The sequence below is a fragment of the Tachyglossus aculeatus genome, chromosome 23 (genome assembly GCF_015852505.1).
Source record: "Tachyglossus aculeatus isolate mTacAcu1 chromosome 23, mTacAcu1.pri, whole genome shotgun sequence".
Lineage (NCBI taxonomy): Eukaryota > Metazoa > Chordata > Mammalia > Monotremata > Tachyglossidae > Tachyglossus > Tachyglossus aculeatus.
The window spans coordinates 15688613-15707617 of NC_052088.1; the positions used below are offsets into that span (position 1 = coordinate 15688613).

At 44.6% G+C, this 19005-nt stretch overlaps 1 protein-coding gene across 1 annotated transcript in view; it reads right to left on the reverse strand.

Annotated features, from left to right (window-relative positions):
• The window catches only part of MAP1B (microtubule associated protein 1B), a 113303-nt gene that overhangs the window by 86454 nt on the left and 7844 nt on the right, over positions 1-19005 (reverse strand). The window contains 1 exon segment of the mRNA XM_038765975.1: positions 18246-18347. Coding sequence (XP_038621903.1) covers positions 18246-18347 — 102 coding nt within the window.

Sequence of the window (19005 nt, forward strand, 5' to 3'; positions counted from 1 at the left end):
CCCTCTACACTGTAAGCTTATTGTGGGCAGGGATTGTGTGTCTGTTATATTGTATTCTCCCAAGCACTTAGTACAGTGCTTTGCACACAGTAAGCACTCAGTAAATATGACTGACTGACTGACTGAAATGACTCCATCCTCCAGGAGCCTACCTAAAGAGGGTCTTTTCATTTTTTTTTTCCCCCACTTGACTAGAGGATCAGCTTGTGCCCTCTAAAATGCACCAATTCTTAAAAAAATCAGCAGAGTGTGTAGACTGTACAACGGGGCAGGGAACATATCTACCAGTTCTGTTATACTGTACTCTCCCAAGCACCTAATACAGTGCTCTGCACATAGTAATCGCTCAATACTGACATTGCACGAAACTGTAAGCTCCTTGAAGGCAGGGGTCATGTCTACTAACTCTATTGTTCCCTGTCAAACACTTGGTACAGTGATAATAATAATAATAATAATGTTGGTATTTGTTAAGCACTTACTATGTGCAAAGCACTGTTCTAAGCGCTGGGGTAGATACAAGTTGATCAGGTTGTCCCACGTGAGGCTCACAGTCTCAATCCCCATTTTACAGATGGGGGAACTGAGGCCCAGAGAAGTTAAGTGACTTGGCCAAAGTCACACAGCTGACAGTTGGCAGAGCCAGGGTTTGAACCCATGACCTCTGACTCCAAAGCCCGTGCTCTTTCCACTGAGCCACGCTGATCCGATTAAGCGCTTAGTACAGTGCTCTGCACACAGTAAGCTCTCAGTAAATACGATTGAATGAATACAGCAAGCCCTTAATAAATACTACCGATTGACTGATTTTACTTAGTGGCCAAACAGCACTTATGTACTTACCCTTATACTCTGTCCACTTCCCATATATGTAATTTATTTTAATGCATTCAATCATATTTACTGAGTACTGACTGTCTGCAGAGCACCGTAAGCACTTAGGAGAGTACAATACAACAATAAACACATTCCCCACCCACACAACATTTATGCTTGCCTCCCCAACTCTCCTGTATTGTATTCTCCCAAGCACTTAGTAGAGTGCTCAGTACACAATAAATGCTCAGTAAATACCTTCGATTAAAAACATGGAAATCTGGGGGAGAAACTGTTACGATTCCCGTTAACAAAAAGGGAGATTTTGATTTAAAATCACTTGAGGCGAAGAACTCATACGCAACCAGGGCTTTGACCTGTCGGAATAGAGTTGCGGTGACTCTTTTGAGGAGGTGTAACTGTAACCCGTACTTCCTTATTTAAACCTTGTGCAAATGTAATATCCATCTGAAAATGCGTATGTTTTCCAGACTACAAATGCCAGCATTTTTCTATTTTCTCCGTCACTCCCCTGCCCCATATTCCCTCATTCCTCTCCCTCCCCATGGCCACACTCCCTCGGCCCACCCGCTCAGTTCTCAGGAAACCACTTGGTTTAGCAAGTTGATGTTACAAAAAAGAAAGCTTTGCACATATGCCTAGACCTGTGGGGGTGTATTTTTCAGTCAAGCAAGCCTTTGCTGTGTTTTCTAGGCAAACCTACACAGAATCTACACATAGGAGGCCGTGGAAGGCAATATTTAGGCTTACACTGTTGCCCCTTTAGTCAGCTCTATGACTCATATGGATACACAGCACAGGTGTCACCTCCACGGGATCCCAGCCTGTGCTCATCCCAGCTCCCTGGCCAGACTTGAGCCTTGCCAGTCGAGGCTGAAAAGACTTATGTTGCCAACTTGTCCTTCCCAAGCGCTTAGTACAGTGCTCTGCACACAGTAAGCGCTCAATAAATACGATTGATTGATTGATTGATTGATTCAAATGGTGGCTTTCTGGCCCATTAGCTCTGTGAGCCCACTGTTGGGTAGGGACTGTCTCTATATGTTGCCAATTTGTACTTCCCAAGCGCTTAGTACAGTGCTCTGCACATAGTAAGCGCTCAATAAATACGATTAATGATGATGAAGCCTGTTCCTTCCCAGACCGGGAGCCCTACTTCCTCTAAAATCTCTGTCCCTTTCCCGCGACATCACTTAAAATGCAACGTTGGCACCTAGGACTTCGGTACTTTTATTAGTCAATTCAGAGGTACCAGAAATGAGGAATGATCAGTTTTCTGAGTACCTTGAACACGTCGCCTTGTTAATCATTACTCGTGTTCACATCCAAAAGGCGTGAAAGTACAAGTTTTGTGTTGTCAGGACAAATTTGATTTGAGCAGTTCTACATGAGTGTGCTCTTCTTCACGTGTTCTGACTTGTTCAATTATGAGCTGTTAATTCAGCATGTGTCCAGATGTCCATAGTTAATATTTATGATTTAAATACAGCTAACTCCCAATTTTCTAGGCTAATGAGAGCAAAGTAGAAGCTGAACAATTCACTCCCACAGATGAGCCTCAGACCTCATTTTTTGCTAGTCATTCATTCATTCAATCGTATTTATTGAGCGCTTACTGTGTGCAGAGCACTGTACTAAGTGCTTGGGAAGTACAAGTTGGCAACATATAGAGACGGTCCCTACCCAACAGTGAGGGCTAGTCATTTCAACCTCCATCTGGAACAAACTTTTAGGGAAGCACCATTCATTCATTCATTCAATCGTATTTATTGAGCGCTTACTGTGTGCAGAATACTGTACTAAGCGCTTGGGAAGTACAAGTCAGCAACATATGGCCTCCTGGAAAGAGCACGGGCCTGGAACCCAGAGGACCTGGTTTCTAATCCTAGCTCCACCACTCATCGGCTGTGTGACCTTGGGCAAGTCACTTCATTTCTCTGTGCGTCAGTTTCCTCATCTGTAAAATGGGGATTAAATCCTACTTGGACTTTGATCCCCCTGTGACACAGGGACTGTGTCCAACCTGATTATCTTAAATGCACCGTGGCTCAGTGGAAAGAGCCCGGGTTTGGGAGTCAGAGGTCGCGGGTTCTAATCCCGGATCTGCCACTTGTCTGCTGTGGGACCTTGGGCAAGTCACTTAACTTCTCTGTGCCTCAGTTCCCTCATCTGTAAAATGGGGATTGAGACTGTGAGCCCCATGTGGGACAACCTGATTACTTTGTATCTACCCCAGCGCTTAGAACCGTGCTTGGCACACAGTAACCGTTTAACAAATACCACCATTATTATTAATATTATTATTGATTCTACCGCAGCACTTAACAAAGGGCTTGACACACAGCAAGCATTTAACAAATACCATGCTTATTACTGTTAGGAAGCACAAGTAGCCAAAATGGCCATGCTGAGTTTCACCTTTGCCTTCTCTCTTTATTCACTTTCTGGAGAGACCCTCCAAAAAATCACTGACATAGCTAAAAGGCAGACAGCTTCCAGGGAACCAAGGATCAGCCGGGGTTAAAAAGGACTGTGGTAAGAGAAGCAGCGTGCCTCAGTGGAAAGAGCACAGGCTTTGGAGTCGTGGTCATGGGTTCAAATCCCATCTCCGCCACTTCTCAGCTGTGTGACTTTGGGCAAGTCACATAACTTCTCTGGGCCTCAGTTACCTCATCTGTAAAATGAGGATTAAGACTGTGAGCCCCTTGTGGGACAACCTGATCACCTTGTATCTCCCCAGCGCTTAGAACAGTGCTTTGCACATAGTAAGTGCTTAATAAATGCCTTTATTATTATTATTATTAATGACAGGCAGGCCATATTTATAAACACCTGCTCTGATGCCTTCCTTGGAAACAGAAATGGCCTGGTGTTTGCCTTGGTCCTGTTCTATTAATAATAACTGTGCTATTTAGTAAATGCTTACTCTCTCCACTGAACCAAATCATCTCTCCTCTAAGACACAGCCCCAGGGCCATTAGAGAAAGCAAGTTTAGGGACTGGTACCCGTATCCTCCATTCCATAAGGATGGATGGTCACCGGACACTGAGGCACACGTGATGTCACACGCATCACACTGGACCCACAGTAGGAGGAAGTGATGCCATATACCACATTTCACAGGGATACATCTGAGTTCACCTGAATTTAGAATGTTTCTCCTGAGCACATACTCCTCTCAGGGCTGACCGAACACGAGCACCGCATCAGAGACATGGCACTTGGCAGCTGAGACTGAGGTAGGTGGGGTGCTCGGCTAATCGGTTTCTTCAGTGTCTACTGTGGGCACTGAGCTTGAGGAAGTACAATAGAGTTAGAAGACCTGATCGTTGCTCTCAAGAATCGTTCAGTAAAAATACCCGACATAAGGGTATCCAGTACCATATTTGAAGTAGACATGGAACGGACTAGCTATAAGTCAGGCTGTTTAGTATAAAATAGAACAAATCGCCACTGGCATGAGCATCTTTGCTCCGAGGAATTGTTTCATATTTCAGATTTCTTCCTTTATTTAACATTCTCCTCTATTTGCCTCCATCAAAGGCATGGTAAAACCTGGGTCTCATGAGCCACAGGGGCCAATTTAGTCCTTACGTAGAGGATCGGTTGGCACTGCACTTTCTCTACCCTATACTTACAGTACTGATTCTCGTCCACGCCTAATTCAAGCGAAGCTTAAAGGGTTTGGCTTAAAGTGTGAATCCAACACAATGGTAACTTTTTAACCTCGCTTAGATTCAACTGCAGCACTGCACAGACATTCAGCTGCTTGGGTATGTTTTGACCTGTTCTTAAAATGATTTAAATTAATTTTTTGAGCCTGAATACAGGTGTAGAAAGAAGCCCCTGACTGCACTTATCTTGTAGGTTAGCTCCTGAAATGAAAATAATCAAGCTGCACTCCCCTAACCTCCTTTTGGCAAAACAACTCAGAACCCATTTAGCTAATAGCAGGGGAGTTTCTAAGGGAGAATTGTACCTGGTTGTTCTTCCAAATCTGGCTCAGCTACCCCCGAGAGATCAGGCTCACGTGTGCTCGTAAGTTTAAAATGGCACCGGGCAACTGCTCAAAATGGCTGACCACCTTTTGGCTCATTTGGAATGAATTGATTTCTACTTTGGGATTCATTCCATCATGGGCTGCAAATTCACTTTCCAGAATTTTAATATTAAGTTTTTACTGACTTAAAAAAAATCCTAAAACGCAGACAAAAGTCCAGGATTTGGTGCAAAATACGGCACATTCGGGAACACACTTCGTGCAGAACGATCTTTTCGTATGTGTCTTATTGGTAGGGAAGCTGGCGAACCTGTAAATCCAATGCTGTGAGATAACGACGCATGTTCTAATTTACTGCAGTCTGCCCACCTATATGCATGAATTTGGAAGCCTTCCAAAATACAGGAGAATTAAGTTTAATTCTTATATCAAGACATCACCATTGACTATTAGACTGCAAGTTAGTTGAGGGCAGGGGTTGGATCTTTAGCTTCTTGATATGACTTCCAAGCACCTGCACAGAGTAGACATGCAATAAATACTGCATAATAATAATAATCATTATGGTATTTGTTAAGCGCTTACTATGTGCCAAGCACTGTAAGTGCTGAGGTAGATACAAAGCAATCAGGTTGTCCCACGTGGGGCTCGCAGTCTTCATCCCCATTTTCCGGATGAGGTAACAGGCCCAGAGAAGTTAAGTGACTTGCCTAAAGTCACACAGCTGATAACTGGTGGAGCTGGGATTAGAACTCACGACCTCTGACTCCCAAATCCTTGCTCTTTCCACCAAGCCACGCAGTAACCATTAAATCAATGGGAATTAATGAGTTGGGGATAGGTGCCACTATGACAGACATTTTTCAATACAATTTCCTATATTACTGTTCTGCCCAACAATTATAGAAGGTTTACACCATCATCATCATCATCAATCGTATTTATTGAGTGCTTACTACGTGCAGAGCACTGTCCTAAGTGCTTGGGAAGTACAAATTGGCAACATATAGAGACAGTCCCTACCCAACATTGGGCTACACCTTTGAGCTCTAAACTGTGAGCTCGTTGTGGGCAGGGATTGTCACTGTTGACTGTTGGATTGTAATTTCCCAAGTGCTTAGTACAGTGCTCTGCACAGAGTCAACCCTTAATAAATAAGATTGAATGAATTTACACCCCTGTCACTCACTGCTACTTTACTACAGAGCTGCAGAACCACGAAGAAACACAAAATACCCAATGGAACAGTTCAGTAAGGCTGGGGCAGGGGTTGGCAAGCATTTCATCTTGACTGATGGCACGCGCATGAGCTAATTCAATCGTATTTATTGAGCGCTTACTGTGTGCAGAGCAATGTACTAAGCGCTTGGGAAGTACAGGTTTTCAACATCTAGAGATGGTCCCTACCCAACAGCGGGCTCACAGTCTAGAAGAGCTAATCACATCTTTCTACACCGAATCTACCTTTGCCAACTTGTAGATCACATTAGAGCCCAAACAGACTCTTACTATGGGCAGAACACATTCTTGCATCATGTTGCATCTCATCCACGCAGAAAAAGTAGGTGTTTAATGCAGAACTGGGTATAATTTAAAGAATGTGGGGCAAAAGTAGCTATATTATTCAGGGAAAATAAAGCTACCTAAGTCTTGAAGGTAAGGGTCCAAAACTTGGTACCATCTACAGCCTCTTTCAAACGTGCTGAAGAAGCAGCGTGGCTCAGTGGAAAGAGCCCGGGCCTTGGAGTGAAAGGTCACGGGTTCAAATCCCGGCTCCGCCAACTGTCAGCTGTGTGACTTTGGGCAAGTCACTTCGCTTCTCTGTGCCTCAGTTACCTCATCTGCAAAATGGGGATTAAAACTGTGAGCCCCCCCCGTGGGGCAACCTGATCACCTTGTAACCTCCCCAGCACTTATAACAGTGCTTTGCACATAGTAAGTGCTTAACAAATACCATCATTATTATTACTATCATTAATTAAGGGGACCGATGAGAGGGAGAAAGAACAAACCCAAATTCCTTATCTTAGTTTTCCCAGCAGCCTCACCAACAATCAGTCAATCAATCAACGGTATTTACTGAACGCTTACTAGGTGCAGAACACTGTACTAAGTGCTTGGGAGATCACAATACAACAGAATTAGCAGATACGTTCCCTGCCCCTAACGAGAACATTTTAAGAGCTGAAGGAACATAGAGGTGGCTGTTACATTCCCAATAACTCTTTCAGGACATCTGGAATGAGACAGAGGCAATGGGTTTGGGGTACACATATATAAAGAATGCAAACATGAGGAGCCATCTTATTCGGGGAAGTCTAGACTAATAAGTAGCTGCAGCCAAAGAGCTCTGCAAACAAGGATCCACGGCAGTGGCAGTGGAAGCCAATTTCTCTTGGTTTTCTGGAGCTTAGCAATGATGAAGTCAACAGTAAAGCACATCCTGAGTGCTGAGAGTTAGGAGAAGCCATGAGAGTATTTCTTGAGGTCCCAGTGGGTGCATTAAGCACTTGGAAAAGAACAACAGGTACACAAAATACGATCCCAACCCATAACACACTTTCACTCTACATCAGGGAGAGATGGATAAAAAAAATTGGCACGTTCCCACTTATCTGTATAACTAGGAAGTTGAGTTGTTTCACCATGCCCTGCCTCAGTTTCCCTATCTATAAAGAAGGACCATCAACAGGTCTATTTCCCAGAGAAATAACAAGATTTTATGAGGTCATGGCTATCATTCAATCAGCCGTATTTATTGAGGGCTTACTGTTTGCACAGCACTGTATTAAGTGCTTGGAAAAGTACAATACAGCAATAAAGAGAGACAAAAAATAAAGAGAGAGGTGATTGAGTTCCTTGAAGAGATGGGCTGTACTGTCAATTAGCAATTTCATCAGCAGATAAGGGTTCTCCAGTCCAACTGACCTACCAGGTGTCTGGAAAGACAAGGTAAGTATGGCCTTGTGGCTCAACAGTACTTCATAGGAGCCCTTGGGGAGGGGCATTTGTTTTGTTAAGGAAGAGTGGACCTGACCAACAAATTGGAGCTTAGGTTCTCCTCTCAACGACGGCTGAACAGCCTCTTGGGGGCTGGGTTTAACATCTTGTTTTGTTCCAAGCAATTTCCCAGTGCTCCAGTGCAATTTCAGGGCTCCCCCCTGAGCCCTAGTCCTGGTAATGAGCTGCCGTTGCTAAGGAGAACTAAGCCCAACCAAACCCCAATTACCTCTGGGACTTGGGAGGGGTGTTGTTCTCATCCCTTCTCTGGGAAGAATAAAGAAGAGCTTTAGCCACCACCCTGTATCGAGGTCATTACCAAAAAATGAATTCCAAGATCTCATTGAGAGCTTAAACATTCATTCCTAAAGTATCACATCTCCAAGAGGCCTTCCCTGACTAAGCCCTCATCTCCCCAATCCATCCTCTACTCTTCATCACTGTGGTCTGTACCCTTTAAGCACTTACCCGACCCCTCAGCGCTTATGTAACGGCCTAGTGGAAAAAGCACGGTCTTGGGAGTCATGACCTGCTGTGTGACCTGGGCAAGACACTTAACTTCTCTGGGCCTTTTTTCTCATCTGTAAAATGGAGATATGATATCTGTTCTCCCTCCTACTAAGACGTGAGCCCCTTTCAGTCAGGGACTGCGTCCAATCTGATGATCCTATATCCACCTCAGGGCTTAGAACAGTGCTTGACATATTATTATCCTCATTATTAATAATAACAACAGTTAGAATTTTAAATCAGAGGTGGCCATCTTGGCATTTTTTTTTAATACAGCCTGCTGCTAAGATTTGCTTCCCCTACTGCCTCTATGGAACCTTATACAATGTGGGCCTTTCACCATGGGTACTGTTCAGTGTCTTGCATTTGTCGTAGTAAAGCTGACTTCAAAATGCTATAGAAATTGCCCCTGGGACCCAATGGAGGAGACAAAAGAGGTAAGCTTCAGAGTATGAATTTTAGGTGAATGTCTCAGGTTGTCTTGGCAACTCTTTAATGAGCTGTGGCATTCTTTATTTTTGCTGGCACCTGGAGACAGTCTCAGGGTAGCCTTTGTTATTAGGAAGGAGTCAGCAGCCCTGCTCAGTGCCTGTTAGCATCTCCCCCTTCCCCTCTAGTTTGCAAGAATTTACAATGAGCGCACTCAAACTCATTTGGGCCTGAGAAACAGCGTGGCTCAGTGGAAAGAGCCCGGGCTTTGGAGTCAGAGGTCATGGGTTCAAATCCCGGCTCTGCCACTTGTCAGCTGTGTAGCTTTGGGCAAGTCACTTCACCTCTCTGTGCCTCAGTTACCTCATCTGTAAAATGGGGAAGAAGACTGGGAGCCCCACGTGGGACAACCCGATCACCTTGTATCCCCCCCCCAGCGCTTAGAACAGTGGTTTGCACACAGTAAGCGCTTAATAAATGCCATTTTTTTAAACAGCAGCCACACTCCCAGACTCTGCAAAACTGTGGGATTGTTTTTTTTTAACTCTATTTATTTATTTATTTAATTTATTTGTACATATCTATTCTATTTATTTTATTTTGTTAGTATGTTTGGTTTTGTTCTCTGTCTCCCCTTTTTAGACTGTGAGCCCACTGTTGGGTAGGGACTGTCTCTATATGTTGCCAATTTGTACTTCCCAAGCGCTTAGTACAGTGCTCTGCACATAGTAAGCGCTCAATAAATACGATTGATGATGATGATGAATAGGCGTCTGCCCATTCCTCATCTTCCTCCACATCCTGAGAATCTTCCATGCCCCCAGCTCCAATTGAGCACAACAGGACCCAGTGGGAAGACGAGCCATTTTGTGGGAGCACTATCCTGCCTGAAAGTTATGAGGTCTTTCAGGTGGTTTTCGTTGGGGCTTTAGAAATGGAGCAGCAGCCTTCCAAATGAATCACTGCGGTGATCAGTCTTGTGGCCAGCTGCCGAGGAGCACACTTTGTTGGCCTTAATGGAGGAGTATTGACATTCACCAAAATGGCCGCTGGGCCCAGGGAGCCAATTTCCCCTTCCCTCTCCCAACTGTGGATATCCATTTAGTCTGGCTCCGCAGTCATCATTAGAGCCCATTTGAGAGCCATTAAGGCCTCTAGGACAAACCATCCACTCTTCCCCACAAAGTGGGGTGAATGGGGATTCCTATGGTGATGTATTTACTGGTCTGAAATGGGCCGCCATTAAGGATTATAAATAAAATCGAAGGCCCGAGAAACGGGGCAAAACCTCCATTTTATCTCTTTCTAGTCACCGCAGGAAGAAAGAAAAATGGCTCAGAAACCACAGTAACATAATAGGCGGGTTTGAATACAAAGAATCCAGCGATGGTCCAGTTAAGGATGGAATTCAAGGCCCCATTTCTGGGGGATTGCATTCAATGGAAATCCCACCAAAATCAGGCGTTGGTTGCACCATAAGAGGAGGGATTTAGTCCCCTCTTTCTATTTCAAAGGGGACAAATGAATACTTGTGGTCTGGCCGTTGTAGATCTGATATTCCTGACTGCTAACATTTGAATGGAAGAACCAGGGTAGGGACCGCAAGAGGGAGGTGGCTGATTAACCCTATTGAAATAAATGGGATTCAGAGAGCTCAAAAGGGAGACAAAGTGAGAAAATGGTTAATGATTTGCATTAAAATGGGGGAGTCTCCCTTCTCAACAGAGAGTGTTGGCCTGAATGGATGTTAAATGCAGGCCTGGATACTTAACAAAAATCAAGCTCTTTCTTTGTCATCTTCCTTATACCAAACCCCTCCTCCCACCCAGAGAAAGTCATTTGCAAAGTGCAAAGAGAGACAGAAGGGCCTCATGTGTGTAGTAACATCAAAGCCTTCAGGAAGCATGTTGGGGATAAAGCATTCACCTCCCCCCAGAATTCCCTGGCTTTTTCAGGGTTAAGTCAGACTCTTTAATACCGCTGGAACATAGATTTTTGTGCCTTATTGTTGAGAGGTTGAGAAAAGTCCTGGAAAACACATTCATTACTCCCTGTCAGAGAGCGGGAGCAGCATTCTAGTCCCCATACAATTAAGCTGTAATTCTACACAATGACAGACTAAACATCCAAGTCTAGACAGAGAAAGATGCCTAAAAATACATCTTTAGAATTTTTCCAGGAAGACTTCATAGTTTTTCATTGGGAAAATATTAGCAATAGAATCGTGCCTCATTAATGTCAGTGAAAGCAGAGGATTTGCATGATTTCAATTCGAAGGGATTGAATTCACATTATACTATCCGCGAGCAAAACCTAAGCAACAGTCTCTCATTAGAGAAGCAGTATGGCTCAGTGGAAAGAGCCCGAGCTTTGGAGTCAGGGGTTATGGGTTCGAATCCCAGCTCTGCCAATTGTCAGCTGTGTGACTTTGGGCAAGTCACAAAAATTCCCTGGGCCTCAGTTCCCTCATCTGTAAAATGGGGATGAAGACTGTGAGCCCCCTGTGGGACAACCTGCTCTCCTTGTAGCCTCCCCAGCGCTTAGAACAGTGCTTTGCACATAGTAAGCGCTTAATAAATGCCATTATAATAATAATAATAATAATAAAAAAATACTACTAGTCTGTTGCGATTCTTCTCCTGAGGCAAAAGAACACATTTTTAGCCGCAGTAAAAAAAAAAAAGGTGCCATGTACAATATTAAAATTCAGTTTATTTTTCCTCAGGGTGGCCCATGAGACACTAAACCAGTGGTGATAAAGTTAAGAGGTCAAGTTTTGCTTATTGACAGCGGGTGGGGGGAAATCAACAAATCAAAATTTTCCAAAACTGGCAGAATTTGCAGTCTTCATTATTCTGTATTGCGACTATTTATACAAGAAGGTATACATCCTCCACCTGTAATTTATTTTAATATCTCTCTTCCTCTGGATTATAAAACCCTTGAAGGCAGGATTGCAAATCGAGATCTCTTTGCTAATGGATGGTGCACCTTGTGACTCACCCTAACCCCACAGAGGCACTTAGGTACACATCTTCTACCTGTAATTTTTATTCAGGTCTCTCTTCCCCACTAGATTATAAGATTCTTGAGGGCACGGATCCAGCCTACCAACTCTATTGCATGGTATTCTCCCAAGCACTTCATAAAGTGCTCAATAAATACCACTGACTCATTGATGAGGCCCCTCATATCAGCAAAGTAAACCTGTATCCCAACCCACTCGAAGGTAACTTCCAAAATTCAGGAATATTTATCATAAGGTGAGTCTAGACTGCTATCTGGACTGTAAACTCCCTCTAGAATGTAAGCTCCTTGGGGGCAGGGAATTTGTCTACCAACTCTGTTATACTGTACTGTCCAATGAGTCTAGTAGAGTGCTCTGCCCAAATTAAGCGCTCAATAAATATTATTAATTGATTGATGGTCTGTGAGAGATTTTGGAGGAGAGTAGCTGAGGATTTGGGGGCAGGGGAGAGTAGAGTTACATTTGAGTCGGCCAAAGATCCCAACCCAGCTCTCCCAAACCCTGCTAAGGAAGGGAGAGGTGGTAAACTTTACGGTTTCATTAGGCGAGGAGGAACGTAAATTTGGAGAAATGTGGTGATCCGATTCAACATGCTCTCAAATGAAGCCTCGCTACTGTGTATGAATACTGTCCACTGATCTTGAGTTGGGAGGTGCCATTCATTCATTCATTCAATCGTATTTACTGAGCATTTACTGTGTGCAGAGCACTGTACTAAGCGCTTGGGAAGTACAAGTTGGCAACATATAGAGACGGTCCCTACCCAACAGTGGGCTCATGTATAGCAATCACTGTCAGTGGTCTGAATTGGTAGGACTGAGAGGATCAGCAGGGCTCTAGATTGTAAGCTAATTGTGGGCAGGGAATGTGTCTGTTTACTGTTATATTGTATTCTCCCAAGTACTCAGTATAGTGCTCAGCACACAGTAAGCATTCAATAAATACAATTGACTGACTGACCAATTCAGCCCCCACTGGAAAAATGCTTCATTACAAAAATGACCAACCATGCAATGGATGCTTTTGCTGCCAGTTTCAGGGAAGCCAAGAATCTAGGAGACTACAGGATGTAGACTAGCCCCATTTTCCCAAAGATGATCGGTCCAGGTTTGGCACGAAGACTCATCATTTTATAGACTGAACTGCGGAAAATGCCAACCTCACTAACCTGGAGGAATTAATTCCCCAGGGATCTTCCACAGGGAAATAACTAGTTGGTCTATAGTAAGATCGGTGAGACAAGATGGGGAGAAAGTTACACTCTCAACCAATCAGATGCTATTCATTCATTCATTCAACTGTATTTATTGAGCGCTTACTGTGTGCAGAACACCGTACTAAGCACTTGGGAAGCACAATTTGGCAATAGAGACAATCCCTGCCCACAATGGGCTCACAGTTTAGAAGCGGGGAGACAGACCTCAAAACAAGTAAACAGGCATCTGTAGCATTATTATAAATAAAAAGAATTATAGATATGTGGTTCACAATGTTATTTGAGAGCTTGGGCCGAAGGGCACTGCACTTGAATCTGTACCCTTCGGCCACTTGGTTTTCACCCCACCCTCAGTCAGTCCCACAGCACTAAGGTACATATCCATAATTTATTTATATTAATGTCTGTCTCCCCCTCTAGACAATAAGCCTGTTGTGGGCAGTGAATGTGTCTACCAAATCTGCTGGACTGTGCTCTCCCAAGTGCTCAGTACAGTGCTCTGCACACAGTATGTGCTCAATAAGTACCATTGATTGATTGATTGATTGATAGGGTCTTTCCAGCAGAGGAGAGCAGTGAGATACCCGGATAGTTTTCATCTTCAAAAACAAAGGTGAAAGAGCTGACCTGGAAACTATGTTGGCAGTTTTTAAGTCCTGCTGAATTCCCTCAGTTTTAACTATGCTTATAGTTATCAAATATGCACTACCTGAATTGCAATGTGGTTTCAGAGCAAAATGCAGCATAGCTGATAGAACTGCCGTAGCATGACAAGATTCATAGCAACTTAGCAACATAGCAAAAGCAGCTGCAAACTACATTTGAAGACCCTCCCAAAGCCTCGGACCCCATCAGTGGACCAGGGCTCTGAAAACTCCTACACAAACTTAGCGGCCCTGAGACAACTGATTGATTAATTGATTGACCGCTATGCTTGGGGAGGCAAAAAGGAGCCTGGAAACTAATGTCAAAATAGGCCTTCGATTTCCTGGGGAGATCTTCCAACTCCTCAGGCTGGAGCATCAGTTTTTTGAGACAGATAGCACCAAGAATAACTTGTCTCTACTCCAATGCTTAGAACAGTGCTTGTCACATAGTAAGCACTCGACAAATTCAATAATTATAATAGAGCGCAGTAAGCACATGGCAGTGGTCTGGAGGCATGTACGCAGGACAGCACACATATAATTAAGAATTATATCACAATGAACCGACAATAAGCCTAAAGACAGCCATGGTTATGTGGGAAAACCTACAATCAAATACTTCATCAGCAACCGGTCTGAATGCTGACATTAGATTTGGATACCTAGGCAGCTTATTACCCAACAAAGCAACCAAAGGGGTAAAGGACCTAAGCTATAGAACATGGCCTGTTAATTGAGAAGTTGACCAAGCTTGATAACTCCGCCTTGTACTTCCCAAGCGCTTCGTACAGTGCTCTGCATACAGTAAGCACTCAATAAATACGATTGAATGAATGAATGAATAACCATGGAGTCCCAAGCTTCACACCAATAATAATAATAATAGTGATGGTATTTTTTAAGTGCTTACTATGTGCCAAGCACTGTTCTACGTGCTGAGGTATTTGTTAAGCGCTTACTATGTGCCTGGCACTGTTCTAAGCGCTGGGGTAGGTACAAGGTGATCAGGCTGTCCCATGTGGGGCTCACAGTCTTAATCCCCATTTTACAGAGGAGGTAACTGAGGCCTAGAGAAGTGAAGTGACTTGCCCAAGGTCACACAGCAGACAGGTGGCAGAGCCAGGATTAGAACCCATGACCTTCTGATTCCCAGCCTGGTGGTCTAGCCACTACACCGTGCTGCTTCTCTACAGTCCTATAATGGTGCCCAGTCTATGTGGCGAAGGGGCCCAGACCCACTTCATACAGGGAGGGGTAGGTCCTCATTGCCAGGAGTGGCGTCTTCAACTTCAGAGGGCCTTTTCCCATGATCAAGAGAGATTTTTACCCCATTTCTGGTGTTTTGAGCTTCTGTAGAGGAACAATTCCAAATCCCTTTCTGTCACAACCCCTAGGCTCCTGACAGAATAGGACCTTAGATGAAGTATAATAATAATAATAATGGCATTTATTAAGCACTTACTAGGTGCAAAGCACTGTTCTAAGCGCTGGGGAGGTTACAGGGTTATCATGTTGTCCCCCGGGGGGCTCACAGTCTTAATCCCCATTTTACAGATGAGGTAACTGAGGCACAGAGAAGTGAAGTGACTGGCCCAAAGTCACACAGCTGACAAGTGGCATAGTCAGGATTTGAACCCATGATCTCTGACTCCAAAGCCTGGGCTCTTTCCACTACGCCACGCTGCTTCTCTGCCATCCAAGCTACGCCACCCAAGCTAAAGAATAAGCAGTCACCATGGATACCCACACAGGAAAAACTCAAACTTGGGATAATCACGGGGAAAACAGTGCCCCACCAAATCTTTGATCCTTTCGTAACCCCCCAGGAGAGGATAATGACTACTTGGGAGAGGCTACTGAAATCATCAGCATCGAAAGAGTGGTTGGAAACCATCACTGACATTTACGTACAAGCCATAGCTCACAAGGGACTTTGACCCTGAATTAACCCATCACAAAGGCAGAGCAAGTGCGAAGTTGCTGTTGGTGAGTAAACTGGAAGCATAAGATGCTAAAATAAAAAAAGCCATACTCAGTCAATCCAATGACCATTCCAGCCTGGTCTTGGTCTCTCCCAGACAGAAGGGGCGGTCACTTCCCCAGTAGCTCTGGTGGCCATCCAAACGGAAATATCAGGGGGTTTGGAATCAAACAGGCTGGGTGGCAGAAGGTTAACTTCTGCAGGACAGAGGTGGAGAGCAACAGGAAGACATTCTAAAGGGGTGGGGGAAAGTATGTCGTGAGGAGAAAAGGAAGAACCCAAAAGAATCGAGGGAGCTGAAGGACATGGGGAAAGAGATGAGGAGCAAAGAATTGGAGGGGTTGGGGTGAGCTAGAAGGACTACACGCATACGCTTGTGTGGGCAGGGAATGTTTTTGCTTTATTGTTGTGTTGTACTCTCCTAAGCGCTTAGTACAGTGCCCTGCACACAGTAAGTGCTTAATACATATGATTGATTGACTGCTTGACTGCAGTGGGGGCTTGAGGGGAGGGGGGAAAAATCACTGGGGAGTCGTTCTTACACCTCTGCTCTCTGCTCTCCAATCTTCCTTTGGGTGGGGCAGACTCAAAGACTAGAAGCTGCACCGGGGGACAGTCAAATATGTTGGCAAGGGCCACCATAGGGCCTCACTGGCTGGACCTTGGACCCAGGAAGAATTTGGCTTCAGGGTTCGGACAGGAGGAATGCCGGGGGCATGCTTGCTCAGCTGGGTTCTTTCTGCTCGACGGAGTCGGGTGGCCTGAACTAGTGAAACCCTCCCTCCCCACTTCCAGCTCCAAAAGTGACCCCTTCTTCAGGGAATCCAAAGAATTCCAGGCCCGCTCCCCCCATTTTAAATATAGGGGCTTTCACAGAGTTCCTCAAGCCACAAGCCACTAGAACGGCCAAACAGAGGATTTTTCCTGAGAAATGATGAATTCTGTCCTCTGGCCCAATGACAAAGTGGTCTCGCAGACATTATTTTTTTCCATTCTTGAACAAGGGAAGCTGTAACCTTACTGGACGGAAAGTTTAAATTTTTACCCACATGCTGAAATAACCGATCGCCTTTCCAAGGAGCAATTCAATTTCATTCTTTGACATAAATCTGAAAAAACTAAAATTTCAAGGACAGTTTAAAAACATTTGATACAGTACCTGGGTTTAGTAAATCGCCTCCTGCAGCACATTAACCTAGTGATGACTCCCAAATCATTTAGTAGCTGGCTTTCACAAGGGTTTAGGGCAATTAAGGCTTTGCTACTGTTGAGTAAGTTTTCACAGGATTTTACATTGGAGGGCTGCAAAGGTGGTATTCAGTTCAATATATTCCAGCCTTCAGAATCTGGTTATGTCTTTTGTTTCTATTGTTCTTTCCCAACAGCTTAGCACCATGCATTGTTCTAGTAGGTGTTCAGTAAATACCATTATTTCTGCTACTGGAAGTCTGGCCTACTTTACCAGCAAGCCTTTGGGGGTTAAAGCCTTGGGCTGCAGCACCCCAGTTTGAGCTGGGGATCTCCACAAAGATTTGTAATGGGGAAGACAGAGATGTAATGGAGGAATGCCTGGAAAGGATAGAAGGAGGGAGAGAGGGACAGACGGAGGAAGACAGGCAGAAGGAGGGAGAGAGACAAAGGAGGGAGAGAGAAACAAAGAAGGAGGGAGAGAGACAAAGAAGGAGGGAGAGAGACATAGGAGGGCAGAAAAAGGGAGAGAGATGGAAAAAGGCAGGAGGCAGGGAGACACAGAAAAAACGTGCCAGAGGCAGGAGAGGCAGAAAGAGAGAAAACCAGATTAAGGTACACATGAGAGATGGGGAGACAGGGAGACAGCGGTTAAGAGGAGGAGATGCTATCACTGTAGCTGCATTCAGAGATATGAGCTTACGTTTGGGCAATGATGTTACTCAGAAATTTAGAAAGACAGAAATATCTGTCAGGGTCCAGGACCAAAGCGTCCCAGATGGTTGAGGGCCCTGGCCTGTGCCTGAAAGGTTGGGTTCTGCTCTGCTCTGTGGGCAGCATCCAGTCAAGAGCTGTGGACGCCCAGCGTCAACTGTCAGCTGAACTGTTGATTGACAGAATGAAAGAATTCACTTCAGGGTCCCAAACACAAAGTTTCATTCTCCAATCGTGGAATGGGACACTAGCCAGGATGGTAAATGGGGTGGTAATCTGACCATCTTGGACAGAGAAATACCAGGGTCAATCCTCTGTCTGTCTGGGGTCAATCCCTGTAACTCCATCTGGCAAGGGAAGGGCGGCAGAGGTCCACTGAGACCCTAAAGCACTGTATTTTGTCTAAAACTCAAGCAATAATCAAAGAACGGCATATAAACCAAGTTTCCTGCCCCAATTACTCACCATGCTGCACGATTTTTTTTCATTTCCCAACATATGTTTTGTGACCAAGTTCAGTATCCTAAAATAACACCAAGTCTGAACATCCCAAAATACACAGCCATCCTCTATCCCCCACCACATGACCAAATTAAAAAAAAAAATACAGAGGCCCTCCAAACCAATGGCTTACTGTTTCCACTTCAAACTCTACATTGATCAGTATTGAAAAAAAAAAAAAAAACAACCTCACCTCTAACTTCAGGAGAAAATCGTGCTGAATGACGTGACACGAAAAGTTTCAGTTCTTGGTCCAAGTTGCACTCAATCAGATTTGTGTCCCATGATCGGATTCCTGCCCAAAGACAGAAAAGAACAGAAAACATGTATCCCGGGCTTGGAAAACACCGCTCCATCATTTCTAAGGGCTTGGGGAGAGGAGATGGGACCACTAGATGGGTTTTAAGATTTGCACGGCTCTCCACAAGGGTGGGCGACCGTCTCAAAGAAAGCAGGGAATCGTGGCCGCTTCAGGCTGTGGGAAAGAGAGGTGGGATGAGGACAGGACAAACATTTTAAGGTATAAATGCCAGATTTCCAAATTAGGTGCCCAACGGGTCTGGGCCGCTGAAAGAATACTCTACTGCCCTGTGGGGTGGACCAATGACTTTAGGAGGGGATCACCAACCCTTCTTCTAAATAATTTGGTTTTAAAGTCAATCTCTCCCGCTCCTTGCCTCATCTCCCTCTTTAATTTCTGTTTCTCAATCCCTCAGTGTCACTGCATGGATCGTGACTCTGATGATTTTGCTGGTTTTCAGGACTTGGATTATAATAAGACTAATCGTGGTATTTGTTAAGTGCCTACTTTGTGCCAGGCACTGTGCTAAACCCTGGAGTAGATGAGCAGATATTCAGGTCAGACATAGTCCCTGTCCTTCATGTGGCTCGTAAGTCTAAATGGGACTTAAACCTAGACTGTAAGCTCATTGTGGGCAGGGAATTTGTCTGTT